General features: G+C 41.1%; 1 protein-coding gene across 2 annotated transcripts; it reads left to right on the plus strand.

Annotated features, from left to right (window-relative positions):
• The first annotated feature begins 1729 nt into the window (after nucleotides 1-1729).
• LOC121328281 (probable G-protein coupled receptor 153) lies at nucleotides 1730-27515 on the plus strand. Of its 2 annotated transcripts, none has more exons than XM_041272876.1 (6): nucleotides 1730-2129; nucleotides 13009-13562; nucleotides 17584-18013; nucleotides 20700-20889; nucleotides 22021-22208; nucleotides 23598-27515. In XM_041272876.1, exons 2-6 carry the CDS (start codon nucleotides 13201-13203, stop codon nucleotides 24414-24416), a joined length of 1989 nt encoding a protein of 662 aa, XP_041128810.1. In that variant the 5' UTR covers nucleotides 1730-2129; nucleotides 13009-13200; the 3' UTR covers nucleotides 24417-27515. The 2 variants fall into 2 exon arrangements, with proteins under 2 accessions (XP_041128810.1, XP_041128811.1); XM_041272877.1 differs by having other exon boundaries at nucleotides 13009-13556.
• Nucleotides 27516-27767: the final 252 nt, after the last annotated feature.

Here is a 27767-nt window from a genome sequence, read left to right on the forward strand (position 1 = left end):
TTTTCATTGATTAGTATGTTATGCACGCAGCTCGCAGCCTCCAAGGAATACAAGACACATTCCTCTTAACCTTAATCACTGCTGTTTGTTATCAAAACCAGTCACAAGTTACACTGAAAACCAAAAATGGCATGGAAACATTTAACCCCTGCTGAGAATGTTGCTAATAATTGCTGAGTTTTATGTTTTCTTGAGTGTGGGGTGGTATATACAATTTAGATTTCTAGGAAAACGGCTGATCATTGGAATTGAAGACACCTGCAGAAAATATTCAAGAACACCAGGATGTCCAGTGACATCCGACTCATGGCCTCTTCAAAACTTCACCCCCACTGTAAAAGGCTGTGAGCAACACTGACAATCTGATCAAAGCATCTCACGTGTAGAAAAACAACCACTAAATAAAAAAAAAAGATCAATCATTTAAGATGTGATATCTACATAAAGATTCAAGTTACAAAGGGGTCTGCTTAATTAGAATGTGGCGCAAAGATGGGCATTTGTGTCTGTATTATGCAGTCTGTGATTAATTCGTTGCATGATTTATCAGGCTTCTTACAAGCTCAATGGAAGAAGCGGTGTTCAAAGACAGTTCCCGTGAAATTTAAATGACTGCACTTGCACCAAGTGACCTTTTAAAACCTCGGACCCTTAACCCGGTTGTGTGAGTCACACTGAAATCTGCCAGCTGAAGAGGTGACATGTTTTATAACCCGGCAGAGCATGTACTACTAGCGAACCCCACTCCTTCCTAATTTGGATCAGACCTCCGCAGTCAACAGCCGATCTAAATAAAATCCTTCTTACCACCCTAATGAAATGATCTCTGGTTATCTCTGCTGTCAACAAGCTTGAGTCGCTTTGCAGCACACACACACACACACACACACACACACACAGAGATCGTCTTAGCTCTCCTCTACTCTCTAAAAAGGTTCTTGACCGTTTTACAGTACGTAGGTTACATGTGTTACTTGAGAGGCAGGAAAAATTGAGAGATTTTCAAGAAATGGCATGTGCATCCAATTGAAATCCGTCCTTTAATCGCACAGAGATAGTTAAGATAAAGTGACAATGACTAGCAAATGAATTTCACTTTCCCTGATTAGGTTGAACATTTTTTTTTCTGTTTGTTTTGTTTTGTTTTTTACTACCGGTACCTGATTTCATGCTTGTTTGCATACAAAGTAGCACAGCGTGTTAAATAACAATAATAATAATAATAATAATAATAATAATAATAATAATAATAATAATAATAATTACGCTGTAATCATACATGCGGACAACAATACAGCGTGCATGTCATAGATACGCGAGGAAAATGACTGCAGCAGTTTTAATTCGCTTTGTTTCTCTGCTGATCCCACATAAGCTGCTAATCAAGGCAGCGGCAGCGCACCAGACGCGCCTATAAAATGCGGGGTTCCTCAGCTGTTGCCTGTAAGAAGCATGCGCGTCAAGAGATCTCCTAACCCCGTAAGATAAAATGAAGAATAATATTGCATCGCTGGGAGATGGAGCTATGCACATAGCATCCACAAGGAGAGAGAGAGAGAGAGAGAGAGAGAGAGAGAGAGAGAGAGAGAGAGAGAGAGAGAGAGAGAGAGAGAGAGAGAGAGAGAGAGAGAGAGAGCAAAAAAACACAACCTTGTCATTACAGTCTAACAACTGCAACATGATGTTCTTGGCGATCCATTTATTAATTTATTTATGTATGTTTTAATCTTTTTGTATGTCTTTAAAAAAATATATATATATATATATATTAGTATTGATTCAATTTCATTGAGCTGCCTGTTCCAGTTGCATGCCCGTATACAATGCTATTTATTTTAAGCTTGGTGCGACCGAGGAGCAAGGGATGCGTCGTTAAAGGCTATAAAGGATGAACTTTAGATTTCTAAATGGGAAATCAAGCTGCGACTAGTGTCACCCATCCGAGACTGGCAGCTCTTTCCATGCAGGTCCCAGTCTGTACCTTCACCTAGCGATCTGGAATGTAGGGGCTGCTGCTGACGATCGGTGCATGCAAACAGGAGCCGGCGTTTTTAAAATAAAAAAAAATATATAATTTTTTTTTTGTGGAGATTTTGGATATTCTGCCGTCGAGGAAGCTTTTTGAAGAGGTACAGTGTTTATTGTTATTATAAGCTGAACTGTTGTGCTCTGTACACATTTTCGACGGGTGAGAATCATTTAATTTCAGTTGCACTTTCAATGCGAGGTCGGTATCTACTGTGTTTGATATCAGATTCATGCTTTTGATTAAACATGTTTTGAAGATTTTAAGTTTAGTTCGTTCACATATTCACAGCCTTCGGTATAGACTTATGTATTCATGCTACTGGTGACGGTTTCCAAAACACTGGAATTCTAGTTTTGGCTTTAGGGGCAAACTTGTACACTGTGGACAACCCAAAGACATTTTATCAGCAGGATGTTTCAAAACTTGATGGAAGCAGGCTAGTATTGTGGATACTGCAAACTGGAAGGTAGCATGTTCTGTGAAATCACCGTGTCACAGGGAGGGCCACATTTTGGTAGGTTTGTCATTCACGAAGGAATGCAGTCTCCGCCCCACTCTGGCCCGTTAGCAATAATAAATATAATTGTGATCGATTTTCTATTGATTACGCACTAATCAGTATTTAATTATACTTCAGCTGAGTGCACATTATCTTTGCAATAAAGCATGCAAATCTGTAACCTTTGATGCAAAACTGGAAAAAAATACGTTCATTTTGACGAAGTTCAGTTAACACTTCATTTTCTGTATGAGTACCCGATTATCTTAATGCGTTTCTGGTTTCCATCAGTATTTACGCATTTGGCTACATATGCAACTCCTTTCTCATAATCTCATTTCCTGGTTACTCATTCGGGTTCGAAGTGAGAAAAAAAAAAAATGAATACGTGCGCCACAGAAGGTGGTCACGTGTTTTTTTTTTTTTTTTTTTTTTTTTTTAAAGGTCCTTTCCACGCGCTCTCCACGAATATTTTTCTCTCTTGCTTTGGTTAATGAAATGCGGCTGCGCGCTGAAGTGTCACTTCGATTCACTGTAGATAAGCAGCCACGCGTAGCAGTGGGTGTCTCAGGTCATGTTTCAGTTCTCTTTTGTAGCTACAACCCTCCTTTACTATACAGTCTGTGTTGCAGCCACACCAAAAGACTAGACAGCTTTAAAATAAAGACATTCCTCTTCTAGAGTAAACCCATTTGTTGCAACAGGACTTTAGCGGTTCATTTTAATTTTTTTTTTAATTCATGGGACACAGAACCTAAAACTAGAGTCTGAGGAATTGAAATAAGACTCCCACTGCATCTGCATCCATTCCTAGTTTTACTGTACGTTTAATTACCATTACGCTGTGGCTAATCAAGCTCATAGTAAAACCTGGAATGAGTTAAACTGATCTGCAATAGACAGAGTCTTCTTTTCATTCATGTCATGTGCACATCTTTTTTTTTCCCTTTCAGTTTCTCCCATGCCTTTAATTGCATCAGCACACATATCCTCAATTGCCCTCCTTGGTATTCAGATAATAGCACTTTAAGCATCACTGTCTGCTTTACTGTGGGGCGCTCCCAACTTTTGCAAAGGAATTAGATTGCTGGGTGTCTTGAGCGCCCATCCAAGAAATAAACAGCTCCATTGAAAACCTTGGGTAGGTGATCCAGGATTTTAACTTACCCTTAGTTACCATTTCCGACATACAGCAGTACGTGTGTACCATTCTTTATGATGTGTATGACCGCTGCACTAACGGTACAGCAGAGAGACAAGGTTGAGTGCTGTGTTCGTGTACAGCTTAGGTAGCAGTCTGTGTTTTGGCTGTAGAAGCTCGCTGAAAAGATAACCTAGAAACAAGATTAAACAGTCCCCCAGTATGCTTAATCCTTCAGTTAAATTGGGGATCTTTTACATGCAGCAATGCTCCTATACACGGCACACATTAATTCAACCTTCACAACAGTCTAAGACAGTTCTTGTGTCAATATCTATCTGTGTAAGCCAGCACTGCCTGGTAAAGAAGATCTGCTGTGACTGTGCTCCAGTCCCGCACTCAGCACTTGTTAATAGGCTGTCTGTTCTGACAGTGTGATACAAGGCTACTTTACCTCGTCTCCAAACAGCTTCAAGACCTTCTTTAGCAACATGATATATGCACCCCGCCTGCACCCAAGAACAGTGTTTTAACAAGAAGGGGTTTTTTATTTTAATGAGATAAGTCAAACTTGACAATGAGACTCGTATTTGACATATGATGGCAAAACAGTTTCGTCGACTCCAGTGACAGCCTCCACAACGAGAACATCAGCCCTCCTTTTCGGGAATTAAATTGAGTAACTCCGCCCTACCGGGATATATTTCATAGCGCGAGACAGAACAGTAGCTGTCTTTTTCTCATCTTCTGCAATATAACAACATCTGAGACAAGACTATAGGAATGAAAGTCAAGGAATTGTGCATGATCGAAGGTCAGGAAATGGGCTGAGATAATGCTGTATCAGGGGCATCTCCCTGGTAATTGTGGGCAGTAGTCAATAAGTGAACCACTTTCCACCCTAGCTGTATTATAAGGTGTCAAAAAGAATGCATCTCCGACTCGGAAAACATTTCATAGAAGTCTGCTTTATAGCAGGAATTCCATCTTTGCAAAGCAATTTCTCATCAATAGATTACTCATCCAGTGAGTAGGTGGAAGCCTGTCTAAAATTAGTTCTCTTATGCAACTTGCACTTACACTTGATGAGAGAGAGAGAGAGAGAGAGAGAGAGAGAGAGAGAGAGAGTCATAGCAACAAATACAAACACACAAGGGACATTTTTCTTCCCTAAATTGTGCAGTTCTGTCCCAGAATTCCCAAATGTACGTTGAGACCTATCACAGCCTGAGGGACACACAGCGAACAAGTCACACCACAATCCTATCACAGGGTTACAACTGAGAGTGAGCGGGAGGGAAGGAGGGTAGAAGAAGGACAGAAAGAGTGTAAGGGGGAAAGGGAGGGTGAAGGAGAAGAAGAGAGAAAAGGAATAGGGTTTGAGAGGGAGAAGGAAAGAAGAAGAGGGAGAGAAAGGGAGGGTGAAAGGTTTGAGAGGGAAGGTGGTGTTTAGTAAAGTTTAATATTTAGTAATGTTTAGTTCATTACTATATATTATGCCAGTTAATTGTTGTATTGTTATAAATTGCTTTGGCAATCCTTGTAATATAATCATGCCAATCAAGCACATTTGAATTGAATTGAGAGAGAGAGACATTCCAGACTAAAAACCTGTATCTAATCAAGCTGCAGAACAGAGGCATTGCCATGAAAAAAGTATATTGTATGTTTTAATATGAAATGTAAAATGAGTAAGGCTGAAGGAAAGTGATCCCCTGGAGTGTTTGGTTATCCTGCTAATTCTTGCTATTGATGGTCTCTTGCGATTACATGTCAGTTAAGGCACGGTCCAGGATTTAGACAAAGATCATTATGTCTCCCATCTCCTGTGTGTGTTTAAGGTACCCAGTGCAGCTGAGGTCTCTCCATACAAAGCCATGATTCATTTCTGAGTTTCATTATCATGCTCTCTCTTCCACTGACGCAGAAATAATTCAAAACATGAGTGGTTTGCATTCAGTGAAAACATTGTGGGATTTCTTTTCTGAAATTTTAACCTAGCTCTAATCAACACAACACAGCTTGCTGATCAGAGCATGCAGCTCGTTGTTTGCACTGAGAGGGCTGCCTTGCAGCCAACGTCCTGTTACCTGTATTTCTGTACTGCAGGTAGTCTTGTGACCTGGCCATCCTGTGTTTATGTATATCTATCTATCTCTCTCTCGCCCTCTCTCTCTCTCTCTCTCTCTCTCTCTCTCTCTCTCTCTCTCTCTCTCTCTCTCGCCCTCTTACGAGTTTCTATAGCAACTTTACTGCAAGCCTAAAGATACTGCAACACCAGCGTCCCTCAGATTCCCTTTTCCATCTGCACTTGTCTTTCAGGAGTGGGCAGAAGGTGTTGCATCTCTTTTAAAATAAATGAAAACCTTTAGGGAGGCTCGCAAATTTTTAGCCAGTTAGTGGCACCAGTAATCCAGTGATGGACGGGACTGATGTCAGAGAAGCTGAGAAGGAGCTAGAGAGAGCCGATGGGATCTGCAGCCCAGAAGAGCAGGTTAAAACAAAGACCGAGGCACAGGAAATAATTGCACATATGTGCTCCCATGCCTTTGAGACAAAATAACCAAACACCCATTTATTTTCATTATGTCTGATTGCCTTTCAAGAAATCTAGTTTGCACATGAGTTACTCCAGTAGTCTGGTACAGATAAAAACCAATCAGCAGAAGAAAAAAAAACCTCATGTTCTTCTACTAGGATATTGCATTTATAAAAAGCACAGGAGTAATCTGATTAAGAAGACGGGCTTCCGTACTGTGCATTCACAACCTCAAAGTTCTTTTCCCCATCATATTATTTTGTTGGAATTAAAAAATGCAACACAAGTGAATTGCCCCATTTTGTGTCATTGTGGTGGAGTACCTTCCTGTGTTGGTTTGCACAAAGCACAACCAATATACTTCAATTCTGATGGACCATTATGTATGTATTTATTTATTTCAAATGAAGCAATGGTTTTGCATTGTGTCTAAGTTCAGGACTCCGAAGTTATGACCAGAATGGAACACCCAGTCTAGTTTCCACTCCACCAGTTTCCATTCCACTCCAGGTTTAACAGGTAAAATGAGATTGCTAACTACTTCAGGGTCTGGGTGGAGGTTTAATTGGTTCAATGAAACAATTTAGAACAGGGTTGGAACAAAGACCAGGAGTAGAAGAGCCCTCCAGGACTGTTATTGACCAACTCTAACCTAGATCTAGACAAGTGTCTTAGCACCATTGTGTGAAAAAAAAAAAAAAAAAAAAATATATATATATATATATATATATATATATATATATATATATATATATATATATATATATATATATATATATATATATCATTTATTAATCATTTACAAAGAGGCTGCAGCTGCTTGTGTGCCAAAATGAATACAACCTAAGCCTGTGAATTTGGAAAAGGGAAGGCAGTTTCATATCAGCTTCATTATCTCAATAAAAGTCTGCTTGGGTTTTAGTGTTTCATCAGCGTTATTTTAACAATGACAACAGCAGCAGTAGGAAGAGATATAAAACTCAATTGTTTTACAGAGGATCATTAATAGCACATACTTTAAAGTGATGGAGAAGACAGTTTTTGCAGGATTTGAAATTAATACAAGAGTTTAATGGAGGTATTAAAAAGGTTTAGCACCAATGCGTTTGAGCATAGTTATTCAAAGTGCACGGTGTCAGATCCTGTGTTAGGGAAATTTGATGGTTGGCAAGGTAACAGGAATGCACGATCTGAACATGGCTGCCTGCTTCATTGATGCTTATACAGCAGTGTGCTCGTTTATTAAGAACGCCCCATTGCTTCTGTAGTTCTGATTTGTTGTGCATATGGAATCAAACCACTGGAACTGCAAATCTGGGAAACGTGTCAAAATTTGCAAATTAGTGGTTGTTTAATTTAATTGGTGACTTCAATAGGCCATGCTTGCAATTGATTTCAAACAGTAAGAGAAAAGGGAGACTTTGTCACAAATGATAAAATGCACAAGGCATGTTACTTATAGGCACCTCTGTCTTTTTCTATTATTATATGACTATTTAAGCCTATGAAGGAAATTCAGACTGAATGTTAATTTGTATTGGGATGAAGGGCATGCTATGGTATCTCACGCTACACCATTATATATGCGAGCCCCCTTCACTTTAGAGATCTCGAGGTTTATTGCATTTTCTATATATATATATATATATATATATATATATATATATATATATATATATATATATATATATATAATATATATATATAAAGCTGGGTTTTTAAATATATATAACCCAGACTCAAAGGTGTCTAATAATGAATTGAGAATATTACGGGCTGCTTTAATATCCTTTGCCTGAAGGCCTATCAGATGTATTGCAATTTATTCATTTGTATGCTTGAAATACACATGCCTCAATACTGCAAAACTATGTTTAAATGATGTAGTATTCCTCCAGTTTGTTTAATGCTTGCAAATCAGCTTTGAAAGCCTGTTAACTCTTCTTAATTAGCAGTAAAACACTGACCCCTCAAGAGAACACAATACAGTAACTAACTCTTTAAATTAAGCACTCTGGCGAGAGAGTGGCATATGCTGCATTTGGATTATTTGAAGTAAATCTCACAGACTCAGAAAAATCAATTCTTGTGTATGTGTAACAAGACGGAAGGCTGGGCACGAACCAAGTGTCTTAACCACTATGCAATAGAGCCGGGCCCGTCTGCATTAGTGTTTATTAGAGCTTTTAACCTCATCTCATCTCACTGACGGGACAGAATCCATACTGGACTGCTTAAAGTAACAGCGTAAATCCATGTTACATTGCATTCCAAGAACCGAGAGGGTCAACCTCTGTATTCAATTGGTTTTTCCATTCATGATTATTATTATTTTTTCTATTCATATTTGACGTCAGTACAACACAATGGTAAACTGGTGATCCAGCAGTTGCATACGCAACGGTTGCTCTCCTTTGTTTGAAAGCAGCCATGAATTATTAAATATGAACATTTAAACCCATCAGCATGTTCCCCAGGCTTAACTCGAGCACTGGTAACTGTGTATGATGAGATGCAAACTTTCCAGGAATCAGGTTTCCATGGAAAGACTTCTCCAGATGCCACAGTATTAAAAGACAACAGGAATCAAGCGTCTGGATCTACCCATACCTTACATGTAGTGTTTGGATTATACAGCCCAGTGCAACCTGTATAGAGTTTCATAGCAGAACAGCCTGAACTGTTGAATTATTCGATTTGAAAACCAATGAATTGTAATTTTAAAAAGATACCCAATGCAGCATATTATATGATACCACAACACAGCCTTAAACCTGTCGCTTCAATACCTGGTTTCACGGAACCCAATTAGCATTAATGTTGCACGACTGAGGGTTCTGGTGTCCTAATGTTACAGTTAAGATAGTCCTGCACCCTATTGTCCAACACTCACAGAAACAACTTGATTGCCATTACCATCAGTTGAGCTCATATTATCTGGGTAGCGTGGACAGGGTATTAGATTAACCCAAAGTCTATCAAACTAGCCATGAGACATCATGAAGCAAAGAAATGTGACCGTTATTCTCCAGCGAGCAGTGCCATAGACAGGCTGTTGTGATTCCAGGGTCTTTGATCTTCTCTACAAATAGAGCAAACCCATTTTTGTAAACCATTTCCTTCTTGTTTTTTTTTTCTCCACACCCAAACACAGAGCAAGCAAAAGGCCATTACCAGCCTGTGTAGCGGATGCCATTATTGCACTAAGTCATCTAATCAATGCCTATTCCTGTCGTCTGCAGAGGCACTTGCCAACCAGTCTCTATGGGAATATAGCAAATACATTTACTTCACACTTAGTAGGGTATATTTAATTGATTTTTTTCCTTCCACCCAGATGTGTTCTATGTTAGACAAATAAAAGATATATCTCTTACTATGATAACCTTTTTAAAATCATTGATATATATATATACACACACACACACACACACACACACACGCTACAAAAACACACTGCATGCTTATTAAGTGTATTTTTTATTTAATATTGGTAAAAATATACTTCAGAAAATATTCATAGACTGTCATTTTATATTCTCTTTTGTCTCTTTTAAATAACACCTGAGCTTTGCATACAAGAGAGTATGTTACTAGATTAGATAAGGAACAGTGTGCAGCATAACGCAGGATGGGATGCTAGGACTCGTAATTCATGAAGAAAAGTTCTGACTAAGCACAACAAACATGAAACACAAATCATGCAGTGCAACGTGGGTCAGCCTGTTTGTTACGAAATCACTTCTCTTCGCTGCAGCTCTGAAAACATATTCTCACAGTGCCACGCACCGGAACCTAACTTAATACAGCCGAGGCTTTTTCAGAAATGGGGAGAACTAATTGCTTGTATTGGAAATAGGACTGAATTACAAAAACGTGGCAGCCTGGTTATAAGTGAAATTGATGAGTTGAAAAGGTCGTTCAAATGTTCCAGTTATGCTAAGGGTGTTCAAGATTCATCATGATCGTTGATGGATACACTCCATTAATGCAGCACCAAAAATAATTATTTCAAGGTTTTTATTTCCTTCTACATACTGTGGTTTATGTAAATTATTAAACAGTAAGAGATTGCTGAATATTGACACGCATGTAGCACATCTGCTGGACCAGCTATGTATACTTATGCTTGCAGTAAAACCTTGAATGAGCCGAACTGCTAAGCAATGGGAGTCTTGTTTCTGTTGAGATCTGACTGCAGGCTAGACCATATTACCCTGTGGAAACCATCGCCTTTATCTTAAACCCACCCCTGCAGTTTATTTGTTTCAACATGTTTATTATAGAAAAAGCACAGTTCCAATTATCACAAGCAAAGATCATCTGGGATGTTTACAACATTAGCTCTGCAAACTGTGTCCACAGCACCCCCAGTGTATATCGATGCAACCTTCCTTTTGTATTTAACACAGTCAGGATTCTTGGTACTTTTTTTGCTATGTCTTTGGAGGTCATCTGCTTCCAAAGTAAATCCTGTCATGTTTTGGAAGATCAATATCTAGTTTCTCCTTATGTAGAACAAGACAACACCAATGGCTTTCCCTTTGTAAATAGAGATGATCAGCATGATGCACATGATGTTACGGGCAGTGTCGTGTGAAGCTTTGCTGTTATTCTGTGCCCCGTTGGTGAGATGGTTTACAGCTCTAGAACCAGGAATGGAGACGAGCCCGGTCTTTCTCGTTGTGATTAAGATGCTTGCTTGAGGTGCGCTGGTTTGCGCCCAGCCTCCACCGTGTTACATATATTCTAAATGACTAAGCACGAATCTTTATAATTGCAGTGTTACAATACAGGGACCCTGTACATGTTGACAGCTCCGCATCACAATGCAATGATACAAACAGTAATTATGGTGTCTAAAAGGCCATTGAACAATTGGTGGTGGGAACAGACTTACCCCCACGCCTTAAATGCAGGTCTATGGCTCTGGCAATTTCATGCAAACTCTGCCAGTGATGCTGCTGATGGGAACATGCTTTTTCAAAGCGTACACAATTTGCTTCCCCTTAGTGTTACCATGGCAACAAATACCTGCCGTGTGTGCAACTGCAACATTATTGCTCACTGTATAAAGTCATGTGCCATAGAAGCAGCTGCTACCAAAATACACAAGAGATGTGTGGAGGTTTTTTAATTTAAACTTTTTACAAAGAAATAGTTTGAAGAGTGAAATATATTTGTGAGACACACCTGTGACATTTAGTTGAAAAATGCACAGATATAGACTTGCAGAATTACCAAAAAATAAGGGGGTACAAATATTCGAAAGGGGAACATGTATCACTGAATATTGCTTCCTAGGGGGAATGAATGTTATTAAGGATATCTTCAAGCACACAGTTCCTTCTTTTTGTGCAGATGTGCCATTTGCAAACATCTTTCCAGTGTTTTTGAATAAGGAACTCCATTAATAAGTGCGTGTTTGTTTGTAACTCCTTGCATGGGTATAGAGGGAAGGAGGTACTGTAGTTAATGCTTCACATAAACCTTCAGGCACCTGTCAGTGCTCTGCTTCATTAAAGCAGAGGATTCATATCACTCATTGTTATAAAACAATCACCAAACGGATAAGCTGACATAACAAAAAATATGTTTTTTTTTTAAATTCTAGCTAGGAGACATCTCTTGTAAAGTAAGGACATGCAAACCACCTTACCTCTGGTCCACTTGGCATTCTGTTTGTACCCTCATAAGAGCACAGGTGCACACTACATAAGCCTCATTTCCCATCTAATATAAATGTGGATGAAGCATGTAATTAACCAAAGGTACCATGTGTTCCAGGAATCAAAGTAATCTAATTGTTACTCTTCGGAGAATCAGCTCAGACTCTGCTGCTCTTGATTACAAAGGCTTGACATGTATAACCTGTTCCCTTCAGAATAATATGGCTTCCCCTTTAGCGCTTTCTTTTAGTGACACTGAAAGGCGCTTTCTTTGGCTGTATTCTTTGCATTACACAGAGTGGAAACCCGTGGTGATATTGAATGCTATTTATTGCAGATCTAAAAAAGGGACAGTACCCTGAATTATCTTCAGTAGTCAAACTTCTCCTTGTTTATATACTGTGTTTCTTTTAAAAATGAAAGAGTCAAAACTACTGCACTGGTCTATACCCATTACAGCTCCCTGTACCACATTAAAAGAATGGCTGCACATTCATAATGAATTCTGACTGAACACCACAGGAATTTCATCTATTTGCATCTTTGTTAAAATCCAGCAGGAGAAATCTGGATATTGAATTTGCATTTTGCAAAAAAAAAAAAAAAAAAAAAAAGGAAAAACAACCGCATTGTAAAATTTAATGAAGTTAAGCCCAATTAAAGTGCTGGTTGGATGGCCTTCACACTGACTTGAATTCTTATCCCAGAATGCAGCAGACCATGGTTCCAGCAGATTACACACTTTCCCATTGGACAAGCCTGTAAGCAAATTCAGAGCTGGTTTCCAGGGAACATTTTAAAGCATTTATTTAAAGAAGCAGGAACACAATGTTTGGGGAAGGGGAGGGGCATAGTTGCTCTTAAAGATGCAGTTGCACATATTTGTCCAAACAGAGTTTTCTCATCACTTCAAAAGGACTGAGCATAACTGGTGACAATGATAGAAGCAGTTGTTGAATTGTTCAAAAGTTGCTTTGGATATATATAGTCCCAACCAGTTTTATTTCACAGCTAAACGCTTAACTCCAGTATCCCTTGGCAAGAGGTTCAGCTCCTTTGCATATGTACTTTCTACCTGATGAAGCTCTTGCAATGTTGTAACTGGATTCCTTTGCTTGACTCTCATTGCAGGATGGCTCCTCCTCTGCGTATCGGGGCTGGCAGAGGCATTCTTCGCAGCTCCAGGATCACTATGTCAGCAGCCCCCTCCGCCTGGCCCCTGCAGAAGGATCCCGCTGCCCAGTAGGATGCTGGCTCTCGTCTGGTCTCACCTGCCTGTACACCTCATCATCCTCTCATCCGTCTGTGCCTCCACGCTCCAACATGAATGATGAGGAGATCCTTAACAACAACGCTGTGGCCTGGCTGGTCTGCTCAGGTATCTCCATCCTGGCCAACACCTGGGGGATACTGAGCGTCAGCGCCAAGCAGAAGAAATGGAAGCCCCTGGAGTTCCTCATCTGCACCTTGGCCGGCACGCACATCCTTAACATGGTCATCCCCATCACCATGTACTCCGTGATCCAGCTGCGCCGGCAGCACTCGGACTACCAGTGGAATGAGGGGCTCTGTAAGGTCTTTGTCTCCACCTTTTACACCCTGACTCTGGTTACCTGCTTTTCCGTCACCTCCCTGTCCTACCACCGCATGTGGATGGTCCGATGGCCGGTCAACTACAGGTATGGGTAAGAACGTGTGTCACTACTACTACCTGTTTTATATCTGTGCTGTGCCTGTCTTGTTGGACTGTAATGAATCTACTCCTAAAGACTTATGAGTTGATACAAGGGTCTCTAACCCTGGTCCCGGAGAGCTACGGGGTCTTCTGGTTTTCGGTTCAATCGAGCTCTCAGTAACTTAATTGATTGGCTTAATTAGTTAAGATTACCAGGAGCTCCAGATCTATCCATTGATGATGTAAAGACACCCATACAACCTATGGGATTGGGGCTCTCCAGGACCTGGGTTGGGGACCCCTGAGTTAATAATACTGGCATCAGCGCATGACACGTACTGGTCTCTCGAATACAGAGCTTGCACTTTAGTTGAATGGAAAGGCATCTGTCTTTGAACCACTTGGTTTGTGATTCACATCCAGCCCATGCCTTTCCATTCAATTCAACTGGCTAAGATTCGGATTCATTACAGGGCGTCTGTGCTTTTCTGCACTGTGTTTATTTGAAGCACATTGTGTAAGTATGTGCTGCAAATAGCTTCTGTGGAGTTGTTATTTTTATTTTATTTTTGCTTTGTATGTCTGGGCGATATTCATGAAACTTTTTTTTATCCTTTTTGGACAAATTGGATTCAGTGTATTCAGGGAACCAATCTCTAAAGTGGTTCAAAACACATTCTAAACTTTCATATCGCTCACTCTTAATGAGTTTTGTGAATCAGGCCCAGTATCTGATTATCGTTTTACTGGCTCTTTGTATTCCCTTTTCCTTCCACTACCACCGTCACTCCTTCCCTTGCTGTTAAGTAGCCTGTCACTTGTTTGGGTCTCTCCCAGTCCTGTCCCAGGATTAAAGGGTAAAATTCTCCCAATGCTGTTTTGCATTTTGCAGGAACATTGCATATTCTGTGCAAGCTTTAATTGGTCCAGGGAAAGAGACACAGCAAAGTAATACACAAACAGCATTGGTCCAGTAGCGCCGGAACACATCAGAACAAAGTTCTACAGGCAGCTCAGACATCTATAGATAGCTTAGACACTGACACACAGACACGTACAGTAAAGCATTCTGAAAACACTTTGTGGAAATCCTTGTAGAAATTTGATAAATGCACAACCTCTTCATATGTGTTACTAGAAGGTCCATCTACAAATAAAATGTGAATTTGTAGGCTTCTAATAATTCTTGTTTTAGAAAAATCTAGATTTTAGTGGCGTTCCGGTACCTTCAGATTTAGGACTACAGCCCTGACAAACAGCAATGCTTCAGGTGTGTAACTGCTTGTCCAGATTAGGCAGGCTCTTGCATCGGGCTTGCCTCACCTTGACTGTGTTTATAACACTGGAAACACATTCAGTATGTAGGTTATTATACACTTTAGTTTGGAACAATTCCAGGAATAACAAAAAACAAACATGTGGAAGCAGTACCTCGAGAAATATCAGGCACAGCACTGCATAGTTCTTTGTACTGCCCCCTAGCAGCATCGTCATATCGAATCATTAATATGTTTTGAGAAAACCAGCCTGGAAACAATCCAGAATGACATAACGCTTGTGGTGCATATGGTAGGTCTCGTTTTCTTCCATCCAGATTGTAGATTGTTTCATTGCTTTATGTAAGGCAGACAGGATCCCCAGGAACAGCTGGAGATTTAATCAGCAGTTTCAACAGTCAACAATAATCTAACATTGAGAATACTTTAGTATTAATAAATACAACTGAATGCGTGCATGTGCATATTATTATACAGAACTGTTCACATGCAAAATGTGCAACTTTATACAGTTGATTTTAATTCCAGGTCTATATAGTAACAAGTACTGAGGCACCTGTGCGTGTTTCCTGACTTGACTGAAGGAATGTCAGCCGCTGCTCTTGAGGAAATGAAAGCGTGCCATGTGACGTGGCAGATGTGGCACATTTTCTGCATTATACAGTACATTGAGAAGTCTTTATTGTTAAAAAAAAACCAATGAGACATTGAATTTCATCATGACAAGTCAAATCTAAATGGAAGAGCTTCAGTCTAGCAACTCCAAGGAAACCATATGTCATTGGATAGCAATCAATCGATGAACGAATGAAATAAAAGCCATGGCAACCAATAATCGATTGATTGATTAGCGGTAGCGTCTCTAGTAATGGCACTTACTGGTTTTAAACAAGTCAGGACTGGCTTACATATTCGCCTGCATCGCTTGGTTGGTTTGATGCTGCACTTTGCTTCTCTTGTTGTGCTCTCCAGTGAGTAAAAGAAAGAGAGGGGACAGGCTTGCTGGACCTCGCTGTCTCTGAGCAGCGCGCTGTTTTTAGTAAGCCTGTCATTGTTGTTTGAATGGCAGTCCTATCGCCAGGTGTGAGCCATTCATCAGGTGTCTTGCACAATGTTAATCCCTTTCGTAACATTTCATTAACTGTCAATTTACTGGAGGGCACGGGGATCAGCTTGTTCATGTGTTTGCTGTGGATTATGTGCCCTTGTTTTCCTGCTGCACTGTTATTTGTGGTTGTTCCAGTCCATTTCCTCTTGTCTTTGGTTATGAGTTACATTGAGAGACAGTTATCTCTTAATGACGTTTGACACCATCCTGACCCCTTCTTATTGCCTTTATCAAATACCGCTGTGTTCTGTGTTAAGATGCTTCGAGTTTAAGTCGTTAAGCCTTGCTAATCACCTGACGTATTCGTGTCTAATGCAGGCTGGATCAGCCACGGTGTCTTTAGATTAGTAAGCGACAGCATCATCTAGTGTACTGTCTAGTTTAGTTTATTCACTTCGTGGCCACAGGGCCAGCACAGGTCTCAGTAGTCTGCTGTAGTAGTCCATTGTCTGCAAAACGAAAAGCCACTCCATCAAAGATCAGTAGAGGGTGCTGGTTCTTACTTCTCTAAAGACACTCGGGCCAATCTCATACATGATATTCAGAGATGAAAGACTAGTGTTCATTAACCCATTCTGCCTTGTGCTCCTGGCTTTGTGCATTGCGTTGCACTCCAATTTTATTGAACATAGATAATTGCACACGAATCATGAGGCTTTGCACAGTTATCTGTATTCAAGTAGATTAAAAAATATCATCAGATTCTTTCATCTGCTTTAATATGAATACCCCTGCTGAGTCAGTCATGCTTGCACTAAGATCTCAGTGTCAGGCGCATCTACACAGAGAGCTCTGAACATCTGGCATGGCTGACCTTTTGTGGCAGAGAAAGCAAGGAGAGGTCCCCTGGGTTAGTTGCTCAGTTTACCCCATTGCTGTCAAGACAAGCCACCAGCAACATTAAAAGCCTACAAGCATTCCAGTCTGAATCCCAAATGATCTCAGCAGAATAACAAACAAAAACGAGTTTTAACGAGATGCTTCAGGACCTGGGCATAGCATTCTCCAAGCACTGAAAGAACAGCAAAAGCACACTTTCCGCTTTCTGCTTCTGCAAATGATGTTGTAAAACACTCACAATTCTAACCAGGTAATCAGATCTGTTGCCAATAGGAGATATTCTTCAGTTGGTTGGATAAAGTCTCGGCCCCGGGGCCATGAATAATTCAAAACTCGTTCTTCTACAGCGTAAAATAGGCAATGCATTTAGTCTCAGGGATTGTTAAACAAAACTAAAATTAAGATTTCATGATAAAAAATAGATATACATGCAGTAAACTCCTGTAGTTTATTGCAGATTAGCATTTTGGATATTATATTTTGCACTATTTATTAATTTTTTAAATTGTATAGGTTAGTTATTACACATTTAGAATTCATTCCGTTTTTTTTAGAAAAACAAACCCTTTTAACGGTTATTCTAAAACACATCCCTCTTAGAAGCAACTACAGCTGTTATTTTTGCTGAGAGTGTAGATCTAGCACTCAGAACATCAATGGCAAAGCATTCCAAATGTCTAAACCGCAGCAGGTTATATGGAAACAGATTTGAAGTACATTCATCTCAGTTTTTGGTGTTTTGTTTATTTTTTTATTTAGAGTTTCTTCTCGTCATACTCGTCTCTCCCTTTCTTTTCCACTCGCAGGTTAAGCAACTCGAAGAAACAAGCCGTCCACACGGTCATGGGGATCTGGATGGTGTCCTTCATTCTCTCCACGCTGCCAGCGGTGGGTTGGCACGACACTACGGAGCGCTTCTACTCGCGGGACTGCCGCTTCATCGTCACGGAGATCGGCCTGGGCTTCGGGGTGTGCTTCCTGCTCCTGATCAGCGGGAGTGTGGTCATGGGGGTGATCTGCATTGGCATCGCCCTCTTCCAAACGTTTTTCATCCACGCGGGACACAACGCCGATAAGAACAAGTTCAACGTGCCCACCATAGTGGTGGAGGATGCGCAGGGCAAGCGGAGGTCCTCCATCGACGGCTCGGAGCCCCTAAAGACTTCTCTCCAAATCACCTACTTGATCAGCGGCATCGTATTCATCTACGATTTTCTAACTGGATTCCCCATACTGGTAAGGGCTGTGGAATTGTGTCTTTGAATCACATGTGTGTGTGTGTGTGGACAGCACTGAGGGAAACTCCAGCAGTGACCAGCACTGAGGAATGCTGCTCAGAGCTGGCAGTTTTATTCAGCTGGTCTTGTTGGTTCGGGAGACGGGTTAAGGAGGTGCTTAAAGCGGTTCTTTAAAAAATCTCTTTACTGTAATGTTATTAAATAAACTATTTGTTGTAAAGCTTATTTGCACTGTATATGCCTACTAGTATTCCCATCTACAAACAGCTCCCCAGCATTTGCAGGAATCTTCAGTAGGGAGGTGTTGTTAATAAGTGCTAGCTTATTGATGCTGACATTCTAGCTGGTCAAACCTGTGATGACGAATGAGGATTGAGAGGTTGCTGCAAAAGCCAGTCCAAGTGCTGATCCAGGAGATCACCTGGTCTGCTGTAGCTCTGCTGACTCTAAAGCCCTTCTTCTGATGACAGAGCCTCGGCACAACACACCACTTCTTCAGATCCATTAGAGTGTGGGGTTTTAAAAATAAAAATGTGATCTAAGGTGGGCTGTCATGGAAATCAAGATCGATTACTTGTACTGTGAGAGAGGTTTTTTTTTTTTCCTCTACTGCCATCAATGCGAGTGGCTCTTCAGAGCTCTCAGAGTTCAGAAATAGAAAGGACTTTGGGAGGCTTGACATGCAAGGAGGTTTATATATATATATTTTTGGTGTTGTTGAGTTATCTGATATAGCAAACGAAAATCAATATGAGTTTTACGTATCATATTATGCCTTGTGCAACAAAGCCTTAATGCAATTATTCATAAGCACCATTTATTAAAAGCCTTGTCAGGAACGAGTGTGTGAAATGTGCTTCCATCTGAAAATAAGGGGCGCTAATAGGAACTATCTGGGCTATTCCGAGATATATTAAGCGTTGTTAAGTGGGTGTTATTTATAATACAGGATTTGGAGGGTTATAGTGCTTATTATACACAGCCCTGAATACCCCTCAATGGCTTGGAGCAGTGACTAGCTGTTCTATAGAAGCTTGTGTCTTCATACCTGCTGAAGAAGGGTTCAGGAGGAATGATTTGATTAAGAAACCTACAGGATATTTCCTTCACCGATGTTACTGGGGACACAAGAACAGAATAAATAACAAATGCAGTTTAATTGGTCCCCTGGTTTTCATACTGACCTGTAAGCCTGGACTTTAAATTAAACCCACTTGAGACAGTTTTCTTTTCAAATTATTATTAGTATTCGGAGTGCTAGGGGTTACATTTCTATATGGACTTTCTCTTCTGTTGGTTTTCGGAATTCCGTTTTAAAGCGTTTTGTGCAAACCCTCCACCTCTTAGACAGATAAGAGCCAGGGAAAAACTTTTTTATTTCATTTAGTTCAATATAAAACTGGTTAGCGCTCATCACAATGAATACAGCAGCACGCACGGTTTCATTGGCTCCTGGGTTTGTATGGTACTAACCTTCTATTAGGTGTGTAACGCATAATTATTAGTATTCTATATGGGAGCTAAATAACTTTTTTGTGGTGCTTTTCCATTTTTGTTTCAGGACTGAGTTTGATAGTGTTCACAGCGCAGTTTGCAAGTCCACTTGGCTCATTTAGTTCTGGTTTGACAAAAAGTGATGATTCAGTGCTGACTGACTTACATAGAAATGGCTTTAGATTCCCACTCCCTTTACTGAAACAACCCAGGTCTAGATTGCTCGATGACGCAACACAGAAAGGGTCCTATATATAATGAAAGGGTAGTCTGTGATTCCATTTATTTTCAATGGCTGTTGGTTTGACTCCTTTTTGACCCGCACCTGCCCCGTCAGCGCTTCAGGATGCTCTGTGACCTCCTGGCTCACAGTGTACGCTGTACCACAGTACAGGATTCATACCCTATCTATCTGTGCAGAGTGGCAAGCTGGACTCTCTCTGGTAACCTAGCACACTGTACATTCAGCACTAACTGCAACTGGCTTGAGCAGCACACTCTTACATTTTAATGGGTTTTGTGTTTTTTTTTTACCTGCCCTTGTGGAGTTGCTGAGTGAATATGTGTCGCCTGCCAAGCCAATCACATTCCCCATTCAGAACCGTGTAGAGAGTGGTGGCTGAGGTGCACTGACTTGACACGGACACGCCCCTCTGCAGACCCAGCCCTTAGCACGCACGGGAGGCAAGATAGATTCCTAGGAAGGATCGGTGATGCGTGTGTTAATCATCCTTACTGGACTAGATCAGTTTAAAGAATCCGTATTTAGTTGCATTTTAAATAAATACAACACACAATTACAACACGCTGAGGTAACAAAAAATACAAGTGCTAACACTTTACATGAAGTGTCGCTAATTACTATGTGTTTACATAGTAGTTCGTAAATACATGTGTATTTAAATTGTTATTATGCATAGTTACAATGTACTAAATGTGATCCACTGCCGGTATCATCTTGTCCCCTGTCGGTGAGGTGAGGTTGAAAGCTCTAACACCACAAATGTAGACGACCCTGGCTCTTTTGCATAGCGGTTAACATGCTTGTTTGCGGTGCGCGGGGTCGCCGGTCCGCCCCCAGCCTCTGCCCGGTTACACTAACAACCCCTTGATGAATCTTGAACCAGACTTGCACGTCCGCACTTCTTTCCCTAACTCTCCCCCGCCCCGTCTCTGTCTCTCTTCCACAGGTGGTGAGCTTCGCCAGTCTCAAGTATGACCGTTCGTACAGCTGGATGGTGCTGTGTGTTCTCTGGTGTTCCATTGCCCAGTCTATCCTGCTGCCCATGTTCCTGTGGGCCTGTGATCGCTACAGAGCGGACGTGAAGATGGTCTGGGAGAAGTGCGTGGCCATTATGTCCAACGACGAAGTCGAGGAAGGTGAATCGACGGCTGAATGGCGATTAACCCTCAAGCTACCAAAGCATCTGAAGGGACCCAAGTTGGATACAGTATTAGGCTTCAGTTAGGGGCTGCGTATTGATTCAATTAATACTAAAAGGAGAGCTGAAGTCGTGCATGTCGTTTGTTAGGCAACAAAGCATCGTTCAGTCCTATTCACCAGGATCATGTAAAGTCTGTTTTAATGAATAAAATCAAGTTTGATATCTGCGAAACTGTCTCGGACTGTGCAAGGCTAAATAAACCAACAACAGAACCGTTTGATGAATATCAAACAGTTAGTTAAAGCATAGTGGATAAAGTCTATTATGAGGGAGAATATTGCAGTGTGCCTCTTTGTGCATGCATAATTACAAGATTACAAAGCACTTTGCAGTTTACAGTAGACACTGTAGACTGTGTTCATGTATTATTGAGCATCAATAAATAACAGTTCTTAATGACGCATTTGTTAAGCCTAAGCGGCACCCGCTAAACTAAACTATTCCAAATGTCTTCATTTTAGTAGGAATATGCTAATGTAACTAAGAAAAATTGCAGTTTTGTTTAGGTGTTTTAGATATGGGTTAACCAAAGAAATGGTTTGGTAGATGAAGGGATAATCGCTTTTTGCACAGGTCCGTTTTTCTTGCATGCAAGGCTTGATGCTTGCTTGTGTGATGACAAATACCATTCTTCCATCTTTCAATTGGTCCTGCATCAGCTTTTAGTTCTGCTCCAGGAGTAAGGTTTTCTTTTCTTCTTTAATATCTTTAACATCATATGTGCATGCATGCTTTGTCAATTTTTACTTCAGTGTGGTTTCAGAAGTTTCTCCAGTTTAAATATCTAGATTCATTTTTTAAATTATATTAGCTTGGTAGGCCTGCAAACTCATGATTTTCAAACAGACTGGTGAAAAATCAAACAGTCCTGCCGACAATACCAGAACAATACAGTACATTACGTATTTACAAAATGATACCCTGTAAGTGTCTGAGTTTGCCTCAAAAGGTTTGAGGACAAAAAAAGAAAAAAACATGAATTGTTTTTCTCTCTGTCTGTCTGTTTGTTGTCTGTCTGTGTATTTTGCGCAATTCTTTAATTCTACATGCTTTCTGCATTTTGCAGAAAACAGCCAGGATGGAGGAATTCATCCGGACTTAATATATGACAGACCGTATGACTATAGCTGCACCTCTGAAATCATGACGGTAGACCGCATGGCCAAGTATGAATTCTCAACAATAGAAAGGGGGGTCGTCTCCCAGGCTTTCCCAATGAGGGAACTGCAGGAAGATAAAATGCAGTATCTGCAGGTATATTCCCATTTATCTTTTCTGTGATCAATTTAAACCACTGTAGAATTGCAAAGGTGTAACGAGACAGTGTGGAAAATGACCGTTCCCTGTGGAAATCAAAGCCTGCGTCTTGCGTGAGGTAGCGCCCACACATACTGCTTCGAATGGGGCTCATATTTTGAAAGCATTACGGTACTGTGTTTGCTAATGCTTTGTGAATATTGTGTGCAGTTTTGGGGTTTTGATGTGCGTTTTTTTTTTTTTGGCTGGGGGTGGGGGAGCTAGTTTATGGGCTACAGTGCTGCCTCGTCGTTTTCAAGTTCTCGATAATTGCCACATTTTAAATTCACGGTTATGACTGTGAGGTACTTTGCTGTGCACAGGCAGCTAACCGACTCACTGACCTCAGTATCTCACGTCAGAGAGCGGAATAACCAGGCGGCACTGTAGGTCATCCGCTGTACATACAGGATACACAGTACGGGTAGGCAGTCCCTTGGTCGCATTGCACTGCTGCTGAGGGAGAAAGCCTGGATCGAAGGTGGCCTTTAAGAGGTATAGACTGGTCTGTGACAAAGCTGCATTTTTACAAACCCTTCTTCTTAACCCCACTTAATGCAACAACGCACAGAGCGGTGAGCCACCTGGCCTCTCCACCCGTCAGGGTTCGAGCCCAGCGTTTATTTCCACTGCAGCTCCTGAGATTGCTCAAGCGCCTTTATATTGATCACTGCTGACTTCTTCTCCCCCCTTTTCCTATTACAGTCATGCACAGGCATAGCATGTATTGGAAAATGCACGTAGCCCTGCTGTTCACAGCTCTGTAGATTTTGCTTCATGGTAAAAAAAAAAAATAAAAATAAAAATTTACTTCACCATCACCTGCTGTCATCTCAACCCTACACTCTACTGCCCCCTGCTGCTCTCATTTGATACTGCAGCTACAGTATCTCTCCCACAGCCTATTCTTAAATTAGATTGCACAGTATAGCGCTATCATACCGTATAGATTGTTTTAAAAGTATGAAGTTTAAATCAAAGTGTCACTTAATTCTTTTCTTGTATAGTTATCAGAGCAGTATGTACGGTATGAGATGTGAGTACATGTTCCAGTAATAAATTAGCATTCAATCATTCATGTCTGGGCAATTGCTTTATTATTATTATTATTATTATTATTATTATTATTATTATTTTGGAAGCCCTAGCAGTGTCTAGATACATCATTCAATAATTATGAGGTTTTTACTGGGCAAACATCAATTCTAATAAAAAATAAAAATAATTAGTCTATGGTGTTTGGATTATTCAGTGGCACTTCTAGGGTACACCCCCACTGCACATGTTTATCAGGCTTCTAGACCCTGCAATGCCTGCATCTCATACCTCCCCCTTCTGTTGTACCAGGTCCCCCCTACAAGAAGATTCTCCCACGACGAGACCGACAGCATGTGGACGGCAGTGCAGGTCCCATCCTACCTCCATCGTTGGGGCTCCACGGAGGACATGATCGGGGTCCCGCACTACAGCGCTCCACGGCACGAGAGTCGGAGAGGCAGCCTGGTCTCCTACCACGAGGAGAGCCTGCTGTACCACAAGCGGAGGAAATCCGAGGAGAGCATCTCGTCTCTGAAGCAGCTGCCCCGGGAGGAGGAGGAGGAGGAGGGTGCTAACTGCTTCAGCCGGGATGAAGTGATCAACTTCATCGATGAGACTCCCCTGCCCAGCCCCAAGCACACACCCCGCCGCGCCTCCGCCATCTCCCTGATCCCCGACATCTACGAGCAGCAGATCATCCTGTACCCCCACTTCCCCATCACTGACTTCGAGAGGGAGCCCCAAGTCTTACGGAGACTCTCGGAGCACGGTAAGGGCTGTCCGCTGGCCAGGGGGGCAGCGGAACCCCACCAGCACTCTGGGAACGCTGTTACCTGCGATGGCAGAGGCGGGCGACAACGCTTCGGGGCTTTTGGGAGTGCCAAGGACAGCCGTGGCTCTCGGGAACCAGGGAGTGGCCTCCATTCGGAGCTGCCACTGCTCAGCCACGCCCACCGGACAGGCGACCGTTCCTCCAGGAGGTTTAGGACAGGCCTGGAGGGCAGTAACAGCCAGGAAAAACTGACTAAAATGGAGAGAAAAGGAAGCACAAACAGTTTTTTAAGCTCTCCCTCTGCTTCCTCAGGATATGTAACGTTTCACTCCGATTCCATTGGGTCAGCATCTTAAGGAACAAAGGATTTTTTATTGGATTGTGTTGGCTTGTTCCTCAGCCTGTGGATTGTAGCCTTTTCTGTTTTGCGTCATGGGATCAGTTTATCAAAATGGAGCTTTTTAGAAAAGCACTAAAGAAGAAACACATATGATTTTGTGAATGATATCGAATAACACAAGAGGCAGTTTTTGGAAACAGGGTGTAATGTTTATGCTCAGCTGTTTATGTGTTTATCCCCTCCAGCTCAGATAGCTGAGGCCTCTAGCCCTATGGCATCATCCAGCGCATATTCTTCTACGTTCCTGCTTTTGAAATCTGTTGGAAGACAGCAAGCAATAGTGCAGTGGTCTATGTGATCTGAGCAAAGCTACTTGCTGTACATAGAAAGCAAATTCAGTGCAGCCAAACAGAAATCGATTTGAAAAGGTCAAAGCCACATTCCTCTAGATTTTTATCCCTTTCTTAGAGTCTTAAAATAATACCCATGTAAATATCTCTCTCTCTTTTTTTTTTAGAAGATTCTACCCAAGAGTCTTTTGTTCACAATAATGTCGCAGTATTTGTCAGATTAACCTATTGGTTCACTGCTGTGAGAGATCTTGAGAAGAGTCCCATTGCCTAAGTGAAGCACAGCACCACAGCTAAATCCCTTTAGTTTTAATACAGCTAAGCATTGCATCAGTTACCCCCGGTGAGAGAGAGTAGCAACCCATGTCACATTGTGTTTGATGACTTGGCTTGCCACTGATGAAGGGACGTTACATTTGGACGGGAACAGAGATGCAAAAGCTGTGCTCGTTTCATAATAAAGATCCCTGCTCAATGCACAGTTCCAGATTGAAAAGCCACAGTCTTTGGTAGTTCAAATGAAAGGTGTTCTGAAATAGCTTGCAGCTTTACCTACTGCTGGCTGCCCTGAAAAGGGACTCCTTGGTGTTTTACTTGCAGCTGACTTTGGGATGGTTTTCACTCCTCTTCTGATCATGATGGGTTTGAAGTTGTCATTGTGTTTCCGGGTGTCTGGTTGAGGTTACTTTCTGTAGTTTGCTTCCTGGTGTAGCGGTGCAGTGTGGGGTGATGCACCACAGTTAGGGATTCAGTCTGTGGGATGAGGTTCGAAGATTCAAGTCTCTTTTGCATAGTGGTTAAGGAGCCTCCACCCTGTTAGCACAAGGTCCTGTCTTGTATGGACTAGTTCTATGTCCACAGAGTACCAGCACAGGACATGGGGAGTGTGACTTCAAACCTCCTGAGAGAAGAGTGAACACAGTACCAAAGCGGGTCCCTAATCATGCAAAAACATAGTTGCTATTATATGAGAAGCTAATTGAACTTAATAAACCAGCTAGAGACTTTGAAATATTTCAAACAATTTCTACATGCAAATCTCCTTGTTGTGCGGCACTGACTCCATTCCACAGTTTGCATTCACCTTACTACAATAATGGAGGTGGCATCACCCCAGCGAATCCAGGTCAAGCTAATTACTTGATTCAGGTTGGCATTTAGGCTCAAGTAATTAGCACTCATGGGGTTACACTGCATCATGTAAATGAACCATCTCTCACATACGGCTTCATATAAAGAACTGATTACCAGTCTTTGCAAGGGTCACAGGTGGAAACAGTAAGTAGCTCTGCTGTGATTATAAGGCTCTGACTTTTGCTGCAGAAAGTGAATTAAACTAGGTAGTAAAAGAGGGAGGCCATGTTAGCTGGGATAAAACGTTTTTAAAAATGATTTCATGTAATAGATGATGAATAGTGGAGCAGTATTGGTTTGGATTAAAATGTCATTGGTTGATTCCAGTATGGCTCTACATTTCACTTGAGCCATTAACTCTTTTTTGTCCCTCAGTAGTGTCCTGACACCTTACTCCACATGGCCATTGTTAGGACAGCCAAACCCACAATATCCATCTTGTTATAAAATGCTGATTTTCTGATAGATCTGCTTCTGTGGGTCATTCTGTTTCAGGACCGACAGACAGGACAGCTCGTCTATTTAGAAAATCTGCATGTTTTACGACCTGGAAGCTGATCAAGCGGGGAATTTCTGCAAGGTGATTACCCAGGGAATTCCTGGAATTAATCATTGGATCATTGGAATCTTCCTGCTCTTATGTAACACCAACCCTAAAAGAAATTTGTTTCCAAAGTTGACCCCCACGTCTAGAGCCAGCATTGGAATGCTGCTGCTCCTCAGTCTATTGCCCATGGCAAACCATCTTTATACTGCATATTGCGTTTGCTGTTCCTTAACCCAACTCCCTGTGTTTATGGGCATGTTTTCAATTGAGAATTGGGTTACAGTGAAACTGCTTTTAATTGTTGCGACTCATAAGCTCAATATTTTGAAGACATATATTTTTTTAACTTGCTGCAAACGTTTTCTTTTTTTCTTTTCTTACTTTTTTTTTTAATTGTAAAGGAAACACTGAAGTGTTTCTGTGATGTTCTGGTTGTGCTTCGGTTGCTTAATATTTCCTGTGGGAATTTTCTGTTTGTAAACGTGATAGAAATGATATGAAGGTTTGAAATTAAACACACGCAAAAAGAAAAAGACTATTTTGAGTAACATACAGACTGTTTTTTCTATTATTATTTTAAATTGAAGACTAGCAAAGGTGCAATGATTTTTTTTTGTTTAACTGTATAGGCCCTGTTGTGTTTTACATCAAAATGATGAAATGGCAGTACTTTTAGAGTGAGTGTGTTTTGGTGCCAAAAGAACGTTTATTTATTAATTTTTTTACAGTATTACGCCAACAAAACTTTAAAATAGCCCATTCTTGAACGGTACATAGTCGACTTTCTGTTTAATGCACAATAATGTTTGCTGTTTTTGTTGGTCACAGTTTTGTTTCAATGATAATTTTGTTGCAAAAGAAAAAAAAAATGTTTTGAAGAAAAGCAAAAGAGCCCCTGTTTCAATTGTTCTGTGTGTATTTTACGTTCGTAGCATCTTGATGTCAATCTCTTCTTGGTGGTGTTTCTATTCCTAGCGGTGATGGGCATCTCTTGGTCCATTTGCGTTTGTCTTAAATTGATAATATTTAAAGGGTTTTTCTCACAACTTTATTGGTGGTTTACATTTTTTTAAGAACCTTTAAGATTCTCTTCTGTAGGAACAAAAAATAAAGAAAATGTTTAAATATAAATGCCAGGCTTTTTTTTTTTTTGGTCAGATTCTTTTTTTTTTTCATTCAGGTCACAATCCTGCAGCACCACTGTCAATAAGGTGTGCGCCTACATTCAGTACAGCACTCGTTATCTGATACGAAGACGCTGGTCAATGTTATTTGCCGCGTCTGTTTCCTTCAGCGAAGTTGAGGGTGGAAATGTGCAGAGTCTTGAATACAGAAG

Source organism: Polyodon spathula, chromosome 16 (genome assembly GCF_017654505.1).
Source record: "Polyodon spathula isolate WHYD16114869_AA chromosome 16, ASM1765450v1, whole genome shotgun sequence".
NCBI classification, from domain to species: domain Eukaryota; kingdom Metazoa; phylum Chordata; class Actinopteri; order Acipenseriformes; family Polyodontidae; genus Polyodon; species Polyodon spathula.